This window comes from Vipera berus (genome assembly GCF_964194415.1).
Source record: "Vipera berus genome assembly, chromosome: 1".
In the NCBI taxonomy this organism is placed as follows: domain Eukaryota; kingdom Metazoa; phylum Chordata; class Lepidosauria; order Squamata; family Viperidae; genus Vipera; species Vipera berus.
Genome location: NC_138202.1, coordinates 29,635,128 through 29,651,659, shown reverse-complemented (window position 1 = coordinate 29,651,659; position 16,532 = coordinate 29,635,128). Strand labels below are relative to the sequence as shown.

The following is a 16,532-nucleotide window of genomic DNA, read 5'->3' as shown; positions in this document are numbered from 1 at the left end:
AAATAATTATCTGTGTGTGCATCTACCCTTGGGCACATACAATTGAGCAACATGGTAATTCTTCCTTGCCTCTTTAACCATAGGACCTCAATACAGATAAAGATAAAACAGAACAAAATATGAATCTACGTTAATATCATTAATTTTTTTTAAAGTTTTCAGAAAGTGGGCAATTTGGGCGAGAAGCCCAGTAATGGAGGCAATGAATTCTACAGCTTGAGAATAATGTTATCAGGTAATCATGTAGTCATTAAGCAAATTTGACTTCATTGATTTTGCTTGCCAGAAGCTGGCTGGGAAGAGTTACAAATAGTGATCACATGATCCTGGGATGCTGTAACCATTGTAAATGCATGCTGGTTGCCAAGCCTCCAAATTATGATCAAATGACCATGGGGATGCTGCAATGGTTGTAAGTTGAAAGTCACATTTTCAGTGCCTTTGTAACTTTGAAAGATTGCTAAATGAATGGTTGTAAATTAAGGATGATCTGTACTGCAGTCCATAGTGCATGCCTAAACTGCTAGTTTTTAAAGTGCCTTGCACACTGCTGATGTAACAACAATAACCATGCTAGTAATAATGAATCTCTCCTCAGAACTCCTGTTGGTGGAAGAGGAGGTAGTAGGATGGATGTGACTAAAGTCTATAGAAATTGGGACAGTTTTGGCTTGGTAAAACATGAGCTCTCAAGCCAGGACTTGTTGGGACAACATGACCATATACTCAAAGGCCAAGTGGCTTAGATATTCCATTACTCTGATGGCTGGAATATCTTTACTGTTAACTCTAATAACTGGCTTGCTTGAAATGAGGATAAGTTGCTTTCCATTTTTTAAAAAAAATATTTTGCTATAGTTTGAGAAGTCTTCGTAGGAGAAAAGCAGTGTAAATTCCAGAAGGAGTCACCTTTCTAGACAGACATAATTCCCGAATAGGCCTTCTCCTGCAGTTATGAGGTACTGGCAATCCTACAGTATCTGCTAGTACTAAGTCCATTTACTAAGTGAAATGCATATAAGATTACAAGTATTGTGAACTAAAAGGCATATAACTGATGAAAGCTTTTTCCTTTTCATAAAATGTGTTAGTCTGAAAAGGTGCTACCAGATTGTTTCTCATTTTCTTTTTCTTCCTTTACCACATTCAGGTAATGTTGTATAATTAATTAGAATTCTCATCCTCCATAAACTGCTTGTCTAAATGATGATTTTCCTTGATTAGTTACATTTGTGGGGGGATTTCTCAAAGCCAACATTTACAATCAGCAGAGTATTTACAAGAACTATGGTGGACTCTAACCACATTGGCTTCAGTCCACTCAACTGAGCAGACACTGCATCTGATTAACTTGAGCATCTCTTTGGTAAAGACATCATCATAATTTAATTCCATCACCAATTTTGTAGAATACAGTGCTGAGACGTTGTATCAGCAGAGAAACTGGGGCTCTTTTGAGTTACATCTCTTAAAAGCCATCTTGTCTGATGTCTGTTGAAACAAGTTTGCTGTTCCTTTTACACCTGTTGTTTTTACGAGAAGATCTGCTCAGGAAAGTGAGCTGTCAGAGTGTATAATCACAAGTTGGCAAGTAGAGTCCTTGTGCATTCCATCCAGCTGTTCAGCCTTTGCTTTTCAAGTTAAAATTTTGCAGAATATTTCAGTATGACAGTAAACTTTGTGATCTCTTTAAGGGGGGGGCGGAGGAACTGATTTCATCTGTACATGCACTGTCTGCAGGATTTAAGAGGCAAACTTAAATCTAATCACTGTGTACATTACTATGTTTTGTTTTATGTTTTTATTTTTATTTCATTATATTTCCATGCTAGTTTAGGTCCTCTGAGCTTCTTCCATAACAATTCTAAATCAAATGGTTAAAGCACAGTTACAATTTAAAACAGAATGACAAGTTTAAATAAATATACAGATAGTGGAGCTTTGAACTTTAAAAGGGAGAGAAATTCACAACTACGTTAAAAGAATGTTTACTCTAAATCCTTAAACAGACTGATGAAGTTTCTGGAAGGAGTTAGGCTTATTATAGTTGTTTATATTATCTTACTTGGAGTAGCATTCAAAGAAGGCTGGTTTTCATGTTGTTTATGATTTTATAGATTAAGAGGAGCAAAGTTAAGCCAAGAAACAGAATGGAAACAGTCTTGTTAGTAGTTGTGCAGAATATTAAGCAGAGAATTTTTCTCAACACGATAGCTGAGATGCCAGGAACTGAATGTGCTATACAACTCGGCTATGATCCTTCTTCCTTTAGACTGCAATTTGATAGCGGTTTCAGGATTGAGGAAACCTCATTATAGGACCTCTTAGGATCCCTTAGATTAGAAGGCTATTACATTTTTTGTCTCCTCCCTCAAAGGTTATTTTTTTTTCTTGAAACTCAGGTCACAGTGCACCACATCCTGGAATATGTATTTGGCTGGCAGTGATGATTCCGATAAGCTTCTGCTTGTTAAATAACTTATGTCCAGATGAGGGCAAAACACCCCCCCCACACACACCCTACTCAATTCAATTAGCAAAAATCTAGCTTGATATTTATTAAACACCAGCACTTAACTGCATCAGAATAGAGTTGGAAAATAGGACACCAGGTGATCCCTCCTCTATTCTGCATAATGAAAGAAATAATTGGTGGAAAGCAATAATATGTTCAACAAAAGAGACCTCATCTCATACACCAAATGACAAACTGGCTAACTGGGTGGATACTTGCAGCATCATGATTAGGAGAAAAATATCTCTAAAAGAAGTTATGCATGCTTTGGAATGATTTTTCTTTTTACTAGTAGACTAGACAACCTGTGATTCTTTGGGTCATTCTTCTTTCCACATATTATAATACGGGCTTGTGCTGTTTCTCCTCCCCTCACGACTTCGGGAGAAGCTGCTTCCTCCTTCTCCTTAGCTGACTGTGGAAATGCCTGCCACTTCACTAAGGGAAGTGGAAACAAAGGGAGTGATGAACCATGAGAATAAGTGCACCCCCCCACTCTCCATTTTGGTATGTCCCCATAGTTCTGTCTCTGAAGGGAAGAAGAAGGCTTACTTGTCACTGGCACTTCCTAGTCAGTCTTCCTTCTCTGTCTCACAGTACTGCATACCACTTTGTGGTGAGCTAGGGGAACAAAAGAGAACAGCAGACTGTGAAGATAACTGCATCCTCACACACACACACACACACACACACACACACACACACACAAACACACACATTCCTATGTATCCCAAGGACTTCCTACTGGGAGGAAGAGAGCTCACCCGTCAACTGATGGTACCAGCCAGCCAACCCTCCCTATGTTGCTACCCAAGTCACTCCCTGCTTCTCTCCTCACCAGCCATCACCATTAATATATTTTGAATTTTGGCCTCAGTCCAAAGCAGCCAATGGCTGTTTGCCCATAGAGCCTTGCCATCAGCTGATTGGATTGATTGGATTCTGATTGAGTCAGAATGTGGGGATATGCACCACCCATTTTTCCTTAGACCATACAGCTTACAGGTTTCTGGGAAGTGTAATCAGAAGATGTGGTTGCGGTGAAGTGGCTACAACTTTGCCAAATTTCAATCCTATAGGAGTCATGGGCCCAGATTTTGGACACATTCTGTAAGTTAGCTCAATTGAGATACATTGATTCAAACATTATTGTTCTATGATACACCATTTTGCCCAACTGAAGGTTACAAAGTATCAAACGGACACAAGGGTTTTAGTAGTTTAAAGATAATATATGCAGCTAAGGATCGAGCTGTTGAGCCTTGGTGTTCTCTGAGCTTAGTTGTTTTCCTGCAAACATTTCATTACTCAGCTGAAGATTCTTCTTTTCTCTGCATGAGCCTAGAAGAACTCATACTGACTGGTGCTATCTCTGTGGTAGTACTTCTAAAGTCTTCTATTTGTTAAAAAAGAAAAGCAAGAAAGGGGAAAATAGCTACTTGGACAAAGCCTGAACAGTGTGTGAATGGGTACTGACATAAGTGAGAAACCTGACTACCAATGAATGAATGGAAAGATCAGGAAGCCACTCTATGTTGAAATCCCTATTCCTGGCAGCTGCAGTGCATGCTCTGGATGGAATCTGCTGTCTTCTGTCCTTCACATTTTCCAGAAATGTTCTGATTTTAAACTTGCACTTGTCCAAACATCTCTTCTGTTTCATCTCTGCTTCCTGTCCCCTCCCTTTCCAGCCCCTTGGTGATGCCAAACCTGTTGTGCTGAATGGTCCATTTAGAGCTATTCCAATTGTATAACAAATGTTTCAGAATAAACTTTTCTTGCTGTTTGGAAGCAATGACTTGAATAACATGGAATTCTTTGGCCCCTTGAGTAACATGTCACTTTTGGAAATGTTTGCTTACATACAATAAGTAACAATGACAGAGGCAAGCCAATCACTATGTTAAGAGATCTGCTCAGTGTCAACACTTAGGCACTTAACTGTCCTTGCTGACCCCAACATTTAAGTCAAAAGTTAACCAAACTTTAGGCCTGAAATCATCTGCAGATTCTCCAGTCTGCCCTGACACAGCTGAATTTCCTGATGTACTCTTAGGGAATTATAACACCCCAACCCAAGAACTCCTACAGCATTTAACTGTTTAATAATGCACCCCCAAAGCAACAACAACATTAATCCAAACCAAGGTTTGATAAGGACTGTACTAATGCAAACAAAGCTCTTGCTATCAGTTACCAGACTTACGTATCCAATACTACGCCGAGGGCTTCACAGGACCTCCAGCAGAAAAGATATTATAAACAATTGCTGGCATGCAAGAAAAAGAAAGCCATGGAAAACAATTGGACACGACTCATTCAGGCAATCAAATCTAATGATTAGCCAACATATAGGTAGTCCTTGACTTACGATCACAATCAAGCCCAAAATTTATGTTGCTAAGCAAGGCAGTTGTTAAATGGATTTTGCCCCATTTTACAACCTTTCTTTCCACAGTTGTTAAATTAAGCACTTCAGTTGTTAAGTTAGTAACATAGTTGTTAAGTGAATCTGGCTTCCCCATTGACGTTGCTTGTCAGAAGGTCACAAGAGGTGAGCACATGACCCGGTGACCCTGCAAACATCATAAATATGAATCTGTTGTCAAACATCTGATCCATGTGACCCTGGAAATGCTGCAATGGTTGTAAATGTGAAAAACAGTCATAAGTCACTTTTTTCAGTGCTGTTGTAATTTTGAACAGTCACTAAATGAACTGTTGTAAGTCGGGGACTACCTGTAGAGAAAATCTACCAATGTGGGCACCAGTGACAAAGATCAAGAATCATGTTGTGGACATCCTTGTCATATAGGACTCATACCAAGCATGAGAGTTTTGGTCAAGCAATCTCCACGAAATTAATTAACAAGTCTCTATCATTTATAAACACACACATGAACACATTAAAAAAAATACACATACACAAATATATATTTAAAATGTTTCTTTTAAGAATCATGTATCAATGATATAAATTGTAGAAAACATTTGCAAAGAAAGCATTTACAACAATAAAAGCCTTTTGGTTATAATAGGTACTTTCTTGTGCTTTCCTAGCTGGGTGGGAACTGGAATGACAACCATTTTTCTGTATTCATAAGTAGCTTCTAAGTTATATGTTTATAACTAGTTAAACCTGATAGAAAGAACAGAAGTTGTCAGTGCTTTCAATCACATAGCATCTAAACTGATGAAGCCAGCCATCCTGGCCTCTGTGCAAGGGGATCAGTTCCACAGATCACCAGAGGAGGCCATAGATTGGAATCATTTTGCATCTGCATAGATTATTGCCAATTGGACTGAATCAAGACAGGCAGAAATGGCAAAAGCAATAGGAGAAAGAGGTGAAGCTATTGAAAAAGAGAGCAGTTGAAGCCATTTTGTATATGCTTCATCCCAACATTGAAGCAAACATTGCTTCTAATGCTCCTAATAAAAATCCTGCATTCAGTAAGCATTTTAGTAGTTTAAACTATTTTTTCCAGGTTGGGGAAAGAGGTAAGAATGGCAGTGTGTGTTTGTGTGTCTGTTTTGTGTGAGCATACATCCATGTGCGTGAGATGCATATATCAATTTTCTCAGGATCTTCTTATATTCTACCTCAAGCTGCCTTTTGATCTTGATTGTGCAAATAGCATAAGTGACCCACCTGTCCTAGCCTGTCTGAACTCAGAAGGTAGACAGTTACAGGCGTAGTTAGTACTTGGATGGAAGACCACCAAGGAATAATACCAAACCTGTAGACTATCCTGAGTTAAAAAAAAGTGTCCCAGAGGAAAACAATGGCCAACTGCTCCCATATTGTCAAGAAAATTAGTAATTAGGAACCGGATTTGAGCTGAGATCATCTATACCAGTGTTTCCCAATCTCAGCAACTTTAAGATGGGTGGACTTCAAACTTTCTGGGAGCTGAAGTCCACCCCCCTTAACGTTGCTGAGGCTGAGGAACACTGATTTATACTGTTTAAAGAGCAGTTTGTAGTTTTTGTTGGCTACATACATTTGAATAAAAAACAAATTCTAGGAAGAGAAGACTAGATTCGCAAACAGGACATATGTACATTTTCCCCTGCACCCATTCTGACTTCTCAAATCCAGACAATTACTATTTCCAAATGATTTTGAAAAATGCAGTGTGAGAGCCCCAGATTTCATTTAAGAAGTGGATTCTCACACATCCAATAGCAACATGACAATGCAACCTGAGAGCATATTTGGATTATTCTTCATTTATAAAAGGACGACAAGAATAGTACATGAATGACTTTGTATTCTATGCCATCTATTTCAAAGGTATTGCTGTGCATTCAGTTTGGAAAGACTGAATTGAAACACTGGTCTTCTACATGTGTCAACATGGTCAGCTGCTAAAAATGTCTAAATATTATTTTGTGTGTTTCAAGTTCAATCATCAATATTCATACTGGGATTTACTATCTGCTGCAAACAAATATCTGCTGCAAACTCCACGTAGGCATCAGGAAGGGCATCCAGCTAGTAAATGCTCAGCTGTATCCAGTCACCCTGACTCTACCCTGAATTAAGGAACTACAGCAGGGGTGTCAAACTGCCAGCCTGCGGGCCGGATGTATCATGCCAAAACCATGCCCACCCTAGCTCCGGTAATGGGGAAAAAGTCGCGATATGTTGCAACATGTCATGTGATGTGGTGAGTTTGACACCCCTGAACTACAGGGTCACAAAAAGAAAAAAAATAATGGGATTTACTAATTTCTTCCTGTGGGCTGCTAATAATAAAACCTGTTCTTTTTGAAACAGTTACAGGATTAGGATCCTTAGATCTTTTTTCACTTCCAGGTGCATCATGGATTCTGACCATATCAAGAATTTCTAAAGTTTTTTTCTTTTATCTGCTGGCTAAGCAGAGAGAAGTTATCTCAACATGAACTTGTATCTACAGATGCGTAGTGATAAAAAACAAATAAACAAACAGGGCATGAAAAGTAAACAAAGTTGCATTTGAGAGGAATCACAGATTAGGAGGAATCACTTTATAAAGTAGTTTTTTTTTCTGGTCATGTCCCTCTGTGCAGGATTGGACTATTAACTGGCAACTCTGGTCCATTTTGAACTCCAGGAATCATAGAACTGAACAGCAGCCGCAACACTTGGCACAAAGTTTCTTCTTTCTCTTGGGATTGAATATAGTGAGGATTGCTTCATCAAAGACAGCTTTCAGGCCTTTCTGGGTCAAAGCTGAACACTCCAGGTAGCACTGGGCTCCAATCTTGAATGAAAGAGAAAGAGCAAGAATGCTGACAATGAGAAGAAGAGACCTTGCTGGTTCAGACTGAAGGCCCACTTAGTCCAGCATCCTGTACCAAATGCCTCTGGGAACCTAGGAGCAAGCCAGGAGGGTGTTACCCCCCACCCCCTTTTTTTCCTAATTCCCATCAAAATGTAACTAAGATGTACACAGTGCTGGCTGGGTTTAAATTGACCAGACTACTGAATTTTACTTAACCATGGGCAATAGGAGCACACACCCCATAGCATCCGAGAATGCAGGCAGGTATCTCTTCTTCTCATTTGCCCTTTTGAGCCCAGGTTCCTGGGCCCTCATCATTATCCAAGGCTTCCCTGCCTCCTCCCTGTCCCCTGAGGATGTCTTCTACAGAGATCATGGCCAACACAGGAGAGTAATTCTTAGAATGCCACACACTGTACAGTTAAAAATATAGGCATTGTATTTTAAGGGTCTGTCATAGTTTGTGGTGCTGCCCAACTATCTTAGCCCCAAAGATGCTTTTTCATGAGGCAACTGGATTTTTTTGTTTTTCTTTGAAGACCTTTCGCTTGTCATCCAAGAAACTTTTTCAGCTCTGAGCTGAAGAAGCTTCCTGGATGAGAAGCAAAACATCTTAAAAAACAACAACAAGAAAATCCAACGGCCTCATGAAAAAGCATCTTTTGGACAACTATGACCTGGATGACTGAGAATCTCCATAGATAACTAGCTCAGTGTTTCTAAACTGGTTCCATCCATTTCTTAAACGGAAGAAATGTAACAAAGTAAAATAATTAAAATGCGTGTATCTCTGAAGCTGGGAACCAAGTCTAAAACATAATTGGAATCAATGAGAGGCCAATGCTAAAAGTAGGGAAGTTTTTTAAAACTTTCCTCCATATATATTGAGATAACAACAACCCAAATTCCATTGACCAATGTCTAGGAATGCTAAAACCTATTTCTGAAGGCTACCAGTTTGGGGAAGGTTTTCTTAAGGGCCAGCATAGTAAAGACTTTAGATGATGAAAATAAATTATACTCTACATTGAATTAAATCAAGATCTGCAAAGACAATGCCCTTAGATATATCTATTGTTTCATATTTCTTAGGGGGCAATGGTGATTGAATGAAATCTCTGGTGTGCTTAGCCCTGAGAAAAAGAGAAAGGCCTCTGGCTTAACTCTGCTGATATCAATTTGGCTACTATTACTGTTGTTGAAGGAAAACAGTACCTCTTTGGCCAATTTGATGCCATGTTCATAAGTCAGGGGCTTCTCTTTCATGTATAATAACCGAGCCAAAGTTCTGGGGTCATCTCGAAGGTCAATCTAGAAATGTATAGACAAACATAAAATGTAAATATCCTTAGAACCCCTGTCTCTAATTCTCAAACAATAAACTTCAGCAGCAAAATGCCCAGAGCTATTTGAGCACATCTCGTAGGTGATATGCTTTTCTTCCATACTGACTTCTACACAAATTTAGGTGCCTCATTTTCAGTACCTCCGAAGGATGCTGAGCTTGTCGATCAGAAGGTCGGCAGTTTGGCGGGTCGAATCCCGAGTGCCGCGTAACAGAGTGAGCGCCTGTTACTCGTCCCAGCTTCTGCCAACCTAGCAGTTCGAAAGCACGTAAAAATGCAAGTAGAAAAATAGGGACCACTACGGTGGGAAGGTAACAGCATTCCGTGCACTTTTGGCATCTAGTCATGCTGGCCACATGACCACGGAGACGTCCTCGGACAAGCGCTGGCTCTTCGGCTTTGAAACGGAGATGAGCACCGGCCCGTAGAGTCGGAAACGACTAGCACGCATGTGCGGGGGAACCTTTACCTTTACCTTTAATATGAGACAAACTACTCAACTCCTTTCATTTTTGGAAGCCTTTGGATACTTTTGTGATGAAATACAATTCATTGTTGGAAAGTTTCCCCAGGTATTGCCCAACTAGTTTGTGTTTCACAGAGTACCCTGGTTTACCGTTGACAAACATTTCCATTGTTTCTTTTTGGTCATTTACCTGTGTTCCTATCAGAACATAAGGCACATGTGGCATGCAGACTTTCAATTCCGGAACCCATTCCTCTTGGACATTGTGATAGGAAGCAGGGTTTACCACAGAGAAACAGATCAAAAACACATCTGTGTTGGGGTAGGAGAGGGGTCTCAGTTGATTGTAGTCCTCCTGTCAGAGCAAACAAGTACACAGGATGAAACCGTGAATTCCTACTCGGTCTTGGTTGCAGTAACTGCTGGGAATTCACTTCTTATTTCAAATATATGAAAGGAAAAGGTAGGAAGACTTCAGCATCTTTGAAGATGATCCAAAGCTCCTCAGGCTGTTCAGAAATACTAATATTATGAGGAACATAGCTTTAGAAACAGTCTCTTAAATTAACCAGAAGGTGGTGCTGGTTGCCAGTGTAAACCATGAGACTGGCTCTCTTTCATATTTTCAAATTGCTACTATTCCGTGAGGCGAAAATTGAAATCAATTTAAAAATGTCAGAAACAAAGCTGGCAGGATAAAGTAAGACAATCCATGGCATTGAGATAGTTGTTTTTAATGATATAAGAGGATGACCTCATCAAAGTTTTATGCCAAGCGAAACTTGCAAATCTTTGAGATGTGGAAAACTGGATTTTCTCTAATTATTCATCACATTTGGTATTGTACATTTAGGGTGGCAATTATATGACCTTTTTTGTAGAATTGTATATATTTCTATAGTTTTACAGAAATGAAAAATGTCTATTTCAGAATGTCATACAGAAAGAAAAACAGCTTTGTGTTTCATGATTGAAAAGTTATGGCCTGAAAATAAATAAACTGGAGATGTATTACCTGTCCGGCTGTGTCATAAAGTCCAAGCAAATGTTGCCTACCTCCAACTGTCACAGTAACTGTAAAAGAAGGAAGAGAAAACTATTATTATTTATTAAATTTGTATACTGCCTGACTCGCAATTACTCTAGGTAGTTTACATATCATTTAAAACATTAAAACAAGATATTAAAATAACAATATACAGGGTAAAAGTGGCAGAGATAGCAAACCCAGATGTGAACAAAGAAAAAGAAGAAAAAGGGGATTCAATCAGCTCGTCAAAGGCTTGGGTGAAGAGCCAGGTCTTCAGGGTTTGTCAGGCTAGCCCCCCAAATAACATGAAACAATTCAACCTGAGTTCAGTTTTTTATTTGCTTAGAGGCAACAGACGGAATCTTGCCAGACCAAACACCTAACGGATATAACCTGGGAGATTCTATGGTGTGGCTATATGAATACTCTTTCTCTGTCTCTTCATGCTGTTCGTCCTATTGTCTGTCCTCCCCGCTTTCTAGAATGTACCCTCTCCTTCCTGAGAAACTGTCACCTCATTGTAGTCCTTCACATCAGCTCCCCCTCTATGGCATCATCTCTCACAGGGCCCTTTGAAACACCAGCTGGATGGAGCCATCAGATCTTGAGGTGAACCTCATTTCTCAGTCAGGAACTGCTCCACAGAAGATACATTTCTGGAGTCTCAATAGTTAGCATTGAATTGATAAGCAAATACGCATCTAGCTGGTGGTCTCCCCCTCTTTTCCCTGCTTATTTTTGGTCCATTTGCAAGCTACAGATTTTCCCAAACCAATTTCTTGCTCCTGACTTTGGCTAGATAAGCAAAAACATTGAGTGATGCTGCTTCTGAACATAGATATTCTATCTACAACGTAGCTGTAGAGATCACAAATCTTTATGAATCTACCTATAGAGATCCTATAGAGATTTAACTGTGATGGTTATTAGCAGATTTGTTGTCCAACATAGTTGAAACATAATGTTTGAGGAAAGCCACACATAGAGATATATAGAGTAACACCATGTAAGATTAAGGCAATAGTTGGATATTAACACTTTCTAATGGTCACACATGATCTTTGTTAGAATTTAGTTTAAATAAATGTATCAGATTAGTTTTATTTCTTCCTGGTTTCAATAGCTGATTTAAATGGCCTTGACTGATATTTATTCTGTGATACACCCTTTAGAGCAGTGAGCTGGCTTCAGAGATGTGAGCTATTGTTTTGTCTAACTAGATGTAGTACACGGAGATGTCATTATGAATCAAGGGGAACAGGGCACAGATAAGCCCTTAGATACAAAGCTTGTGAACAAGAGGCTCAAGGTTCAGGTCCTTATCACTCAGCCACTCACACATCATTTCCTTATTTCAGCCAACAGTAGGTGGGAAGAAGACCCTTTTATGGATATTAATTTAATTAATTTAATTTAATATTTGCATTTGTATACCGCCCTTTCCCTGAGGACTCAGGGCGGTTTACAGGGAATTAAAAATCAAAACATACAAAAGTTAAAACCAATTAAAAAGCATTAAATTCACCCTGTACATTAAAACCCCAGTTAAAATTTTCTCCTCAGCCTGGGCCCGAGAGCTCAAAGAGCCAGGTCTTCAGGCCCCGGCGGAATGATCGGAGGTCGGGAGCAGTCCTCAGCTCTACCGGCAGCTGGTTCCAGAGGGCAGGCGCTCCCACTGAGAAGGCCCTATCCCTGGGTGTCACCCGCCGGCAATCTCTCACCGGCGGAACCCTGAGCAGACCCTCCCTGTGAGAGCGCACTGGGCGAAGGGCGTTTGATGCCGGCAGCAGGTGTTCCCTCAAATAACCCGGACCCAGGCCATGTAGGGCTTTATAGGTGATAACCAGCACCTTGAATTTCACCCGGAGGGCAACCGGAAGCCAATGCAGCTCGCGGAGTAGAGGTGTTACATGGGAGTATCGGGAAACCCCCATTACAACTCGCGCGGCCGCATTCTGCACCAGTTGAAGCCTCCGAGTGGTCTTCAAGGGCAGCCCCATGTAGAGAGCGTTACAGTAGTCCAAACGGGAGGTCACAAGCACATGAGTGACTGTGCGTAGGGCGTCTCGGTCCAGATAGGGACGCAACTGGCGCACCAGGCGAACCTGTGCAAAAGCCCCCCTGGTCACGGCTCCTATGTGATCTTCAAAATTGAGCCGTGAATCCAGGAGGACGCCCAAGTTGCGAGCCCTATCAACGGGGGGTAACACCTCACCCCCCATCGTTAAAGGTGGAATAATTAGTAGGAACTGAGGATGTTACTTTATTCCAGATCGGACTATTTGTTCATTAATGTCTGCAGTTTCCATTCTGACTTGGAATAGTAAAGACTCTTTTCTAGAGCTGAGCTGCAGTGCTATTTTCTACCCATCCTTGAGTTGGCAGGAAACCCCCCCCCCCATATTAGAACCTTATTTATTTCTTCATCATGTCACCTTGGGTGGTCTACAATAAATCCTGCCTCTATTTCTGTTTCTATTCACTGCACTCCTCGGACCTTCTTCCTAAGCCAAAGATTTTCCATGCTTATAGAGGATACCCTAGGGTAGAATTAGAATAAGGAGGAAAATACAATTTTAACAGTGATACAGCTTAAGAATGATTTAAGAATGACTTAGGTCTACCTTAGTCATGGGCTGAGGATGAAATGGAGGCAGCATCATGGGGACACAGCAGACATGGATGTTGCCAAAGCATTTTTGTGCCACGCTTAGGTGCAAAAGAATTTGATTGATTAGCAGCAACCCAGCTGTTGCTATGGTGATATAAAGCCTAGTGCTGTTTTATCACAACATTGGCTAAATGATATCATAAATGGCTAATGTGAATGTTCAGGTTCTTTCTGTTTCATGATCTATTTTTAACTGGGTAGTAAGGACTGAACTTGGGCAGGTGCTTTATTACTGCCCCTTAGGAATTACCTGGGAATCAGGTACTTTTGCTCAACTGCTACAAATCAATCAAACATTTAACAGTCAGGTCCAACTTTCTGCTAAGTTAGAAGTGGGCTTTCTGCCAATTATGAACTTGGGGCGATGGGTTACAGTGGCAAACAGATTAACTGCTCAGCAGGATTCCTGTAGGAATCTGGTAGACAACCCCGGGGCTTTGGCATTTATTTTGCCATCTTGGGAACTGGTATTAGGCCTGCATAAATATCCTTTCTACAGTATAGTAAATTCTGTTCTTCTGCTGGCAGACTAACAAATTGTATTACAAACATGCAACTATTTCCAGTAGAAGAAACCCCAAATTTGCTGCTTCATCCATCTTTAAATTTCATCAACAACAGCTAAAGAGAGAGAGAGAGAGATATTGAATGCTTCACAGACTTTTTCCCGCTCACATAGGTCTCTGAAAGTGTGGCTGAAGTTAGTAGAGAAGGAAACAACTCCCTCTCTGTAAAAAAATAATAATAAAGATTTGTAAGATGTCAAACTCTATTCATCTGTCTCTGGCATGACCAACCAATTCTTGATTATTATTATTTTTTTTTTTAAAAAAATCTCTTTTGCCGTTTTACACTTTCCTCATCTTTACAAAATGATGTCTTGTGTAAATGATCTTTTTTCTCCCCCGCCCCTTTCACCTTTCTTAGCTATGTACAATGGTCCTCAAGAAAGAATTGATCTCTACTTCTGAGCTTTGTTGTCACAAAAATATCCTTATCCTTCATCATCTTGTCTACATTTGTCACTCCTTCCTCTCTAGAATAAATCTTCCCTTTGCTTCTCCAGTGCATAGTCCTTATTTATCCATTCTTGACGTCCCAAAACAAAACTATCTGCCATTTTGATTCTTCACAATCAACTATAAGTGCGCTAAGTGTGCTTAATTGGTGCTAACTTAATCTTCTTAATATTTACCACTAATCCAGATTTTTGATTTTCCATTTTTTAATTTCATAATAAGCTCTTCTAGGTTAATTTTGCTTTCATGTAACAATGAAGAGTCATCTGCATATCACAGGTTGTTCGTGTTTCTGTCAGGCTCCCCAGCTTGAATTGAGCAGAAGTTATCCAGTCAGCTGATCTAGCATGGCTAAGTCTTTTGCATGCTCTAATTCTATAATAAAGTCATTTTAAGAAAGACAGGGTTGTCACATGTGTGTTTGTGTGTATTCTTTTGGGTTTGAAGAAGGCATGCTGTTGTGCAATTTATCTGTTGAAACAAAGGTGGTTTTGTAGTCCCAGTCTGGAAGCGCAGAGTCTAGCACAATGGGGATTCTGGAAGTCCATTGTTATAATAAGTGGATGTTATTCTTGATATTGTTCAGGCTTTGGTGGTAGCTGTCTTCAAAGCCTTTGTAGCCTAGGGCTCTCCAGTGAGTTCTGTCAGCAGCTTCAGCTTCTAGTTCCTTTGGCCGGATGTCACAATGGCATATGGTTTCCTTCACAGCATCTTTGTATAACTTGCGTGGATGACCTCAAGGTCACTTTTCAGTCTCCAGTACATGCTGGAGGAATTGTGAGACATAGGGTGGTTGGCTATTCTGATGATGTGTCCCACCTATGGTTCTGATAATAAGAGTCTCAATGCTCATGGTCTTTGTGTGATCCAAGACTTCCTGGTTGGAGACACAGTCTTGCCAACAAATAGTGAGGATGGAGTGGGGAAAGCACATGTGAAATTTCTCCAGTTGTTTAATGTGGCATTGGTACAGAGTACAGGACATACATCTTTATAAGAGAGAAGGGATAACAACAGCTCTCTGACTTTCAGCTTTGTGGAGATATGCACCAGGACTTCTTGAGAGGGAAGCAGAACTATGTAGTACATTCATTTATTCCAGTAGGTGAGATGTTTTTCAGCAGAACATTATGATTCCAAAACCTACTCTGTGAATCTTGTCACTCTGTATTTCCCATTCCCAAATAGCATATATCTACTTGCTGCATCCTGTAACGAACTGTCATCTGAAAGCTTGGTCTGAGCACAGTAATGTCACTGCTATAATGATGAAGTTTAGCTACTATGCGTGGTGTTTGTCTTTCAAGCCTTGACGCCTGGTCTCTATCCAGCAATCTGTTGATATTCCGGGTTTTGATAATGAGTTTTTTGTGATTTGTTTTTTTTCTTGATACTCAACTGCTAAGGAGATTATCTACCAGTCACAGTTAGCTAGCCAGATGTTGTAGGGCAAACAATGTTTAAGGTATCTTTTCTAATTCCCTTCATCATGTGAGGGTGGGCAGTACTATCCTAAAAATGGTTGCCCAGGCACGCTGGATGCTGCTGGATGCTTTTGCTACCATGGGTACTGAGGTAAACAAACACTGATTCAAAGGCAGCCCATGACTGTGAGTACAACTACTCATAGTCATTTTCACTGTTGTTTCATCATTCATCCCCCATGACTGCAGGACTCAATAAATTAAGTTTGGAACTGAAGTGAATTGCAGATGGTTTGTAAATGAAGATGAATTGCACAATAGAAAAAAAGTGCATGGTGGAGTCTTATGTAGAGCAGCCATAGCTCTATGGACTGTCCCACACTCAGGAGAAGAGACCCAAATCCAGGTATAAAGACAACCATTACATCTGGACATCTCTTCTGCTACAGTGGATTACCAGGATGTCTAAGTATCTTGTCACAGAACATCTGCTGGGTCTGGCTTCTTGACTGTTGGAATGTTGATTAGTCTCTCCCATTCAATCTGTCAGGGTCAGACTTCACATGCTGCAATAGAGAGATCTTCTACCTCACTGAAGGTTGAAGACCTGTTGGCAACTCGCACCTGATTTGACTCTTCTGCCAAGATGGTTTACAAGAGAGTGGCTGCTGCATGTGTTATAACTACTTGGAGCCACAGGTAAAAGCTGAGTGCCAAGTAGGGAACAAAGATGAATGAACAGTGCTTCAAACCTACTGTTGTGGCCATCCTGACTTTTTTGACCATAC

The 16,532-nt window shown here is 40.3% G+C and overlaps 1 protein-coding gene across 1 annotated transcript in view; it reads right to left on the bottom strand.

The window, feature by feature from the left end:
- Positions 1–5,447: 5,447 nt before the first annotated feature.
- The window catches only part of RHOJ (ras homolog family member J), a 59,758-nt gene continuing 48,673 nt past the window's right edge, over positions 5,448–16,532 (bottom strand). Inside the window, exons 2-5 of the mRNA XM_081332089.1 lie at positions 10,616–10,674; positions 9,791–9,955; positions 9,004–9,099; positions 5,448–7,767 (exon numbers count right to left, since the gene is read on the bottom strand). Coding sequence (XP_081188215.1) covers positions 7,621–7,767; positions 9,004–9,099; positions 9,791–9,955; positions 10,616–10,674 — 467 coding nt within the window. The 3' untranslated portion in view covers positions 5,448–7,620. The remainder of the gene's footprint in view (positions 7,768–9,003; positions 9,100–9,790; positions 9,956–10,615; positions 10,675–16,532) is intronic.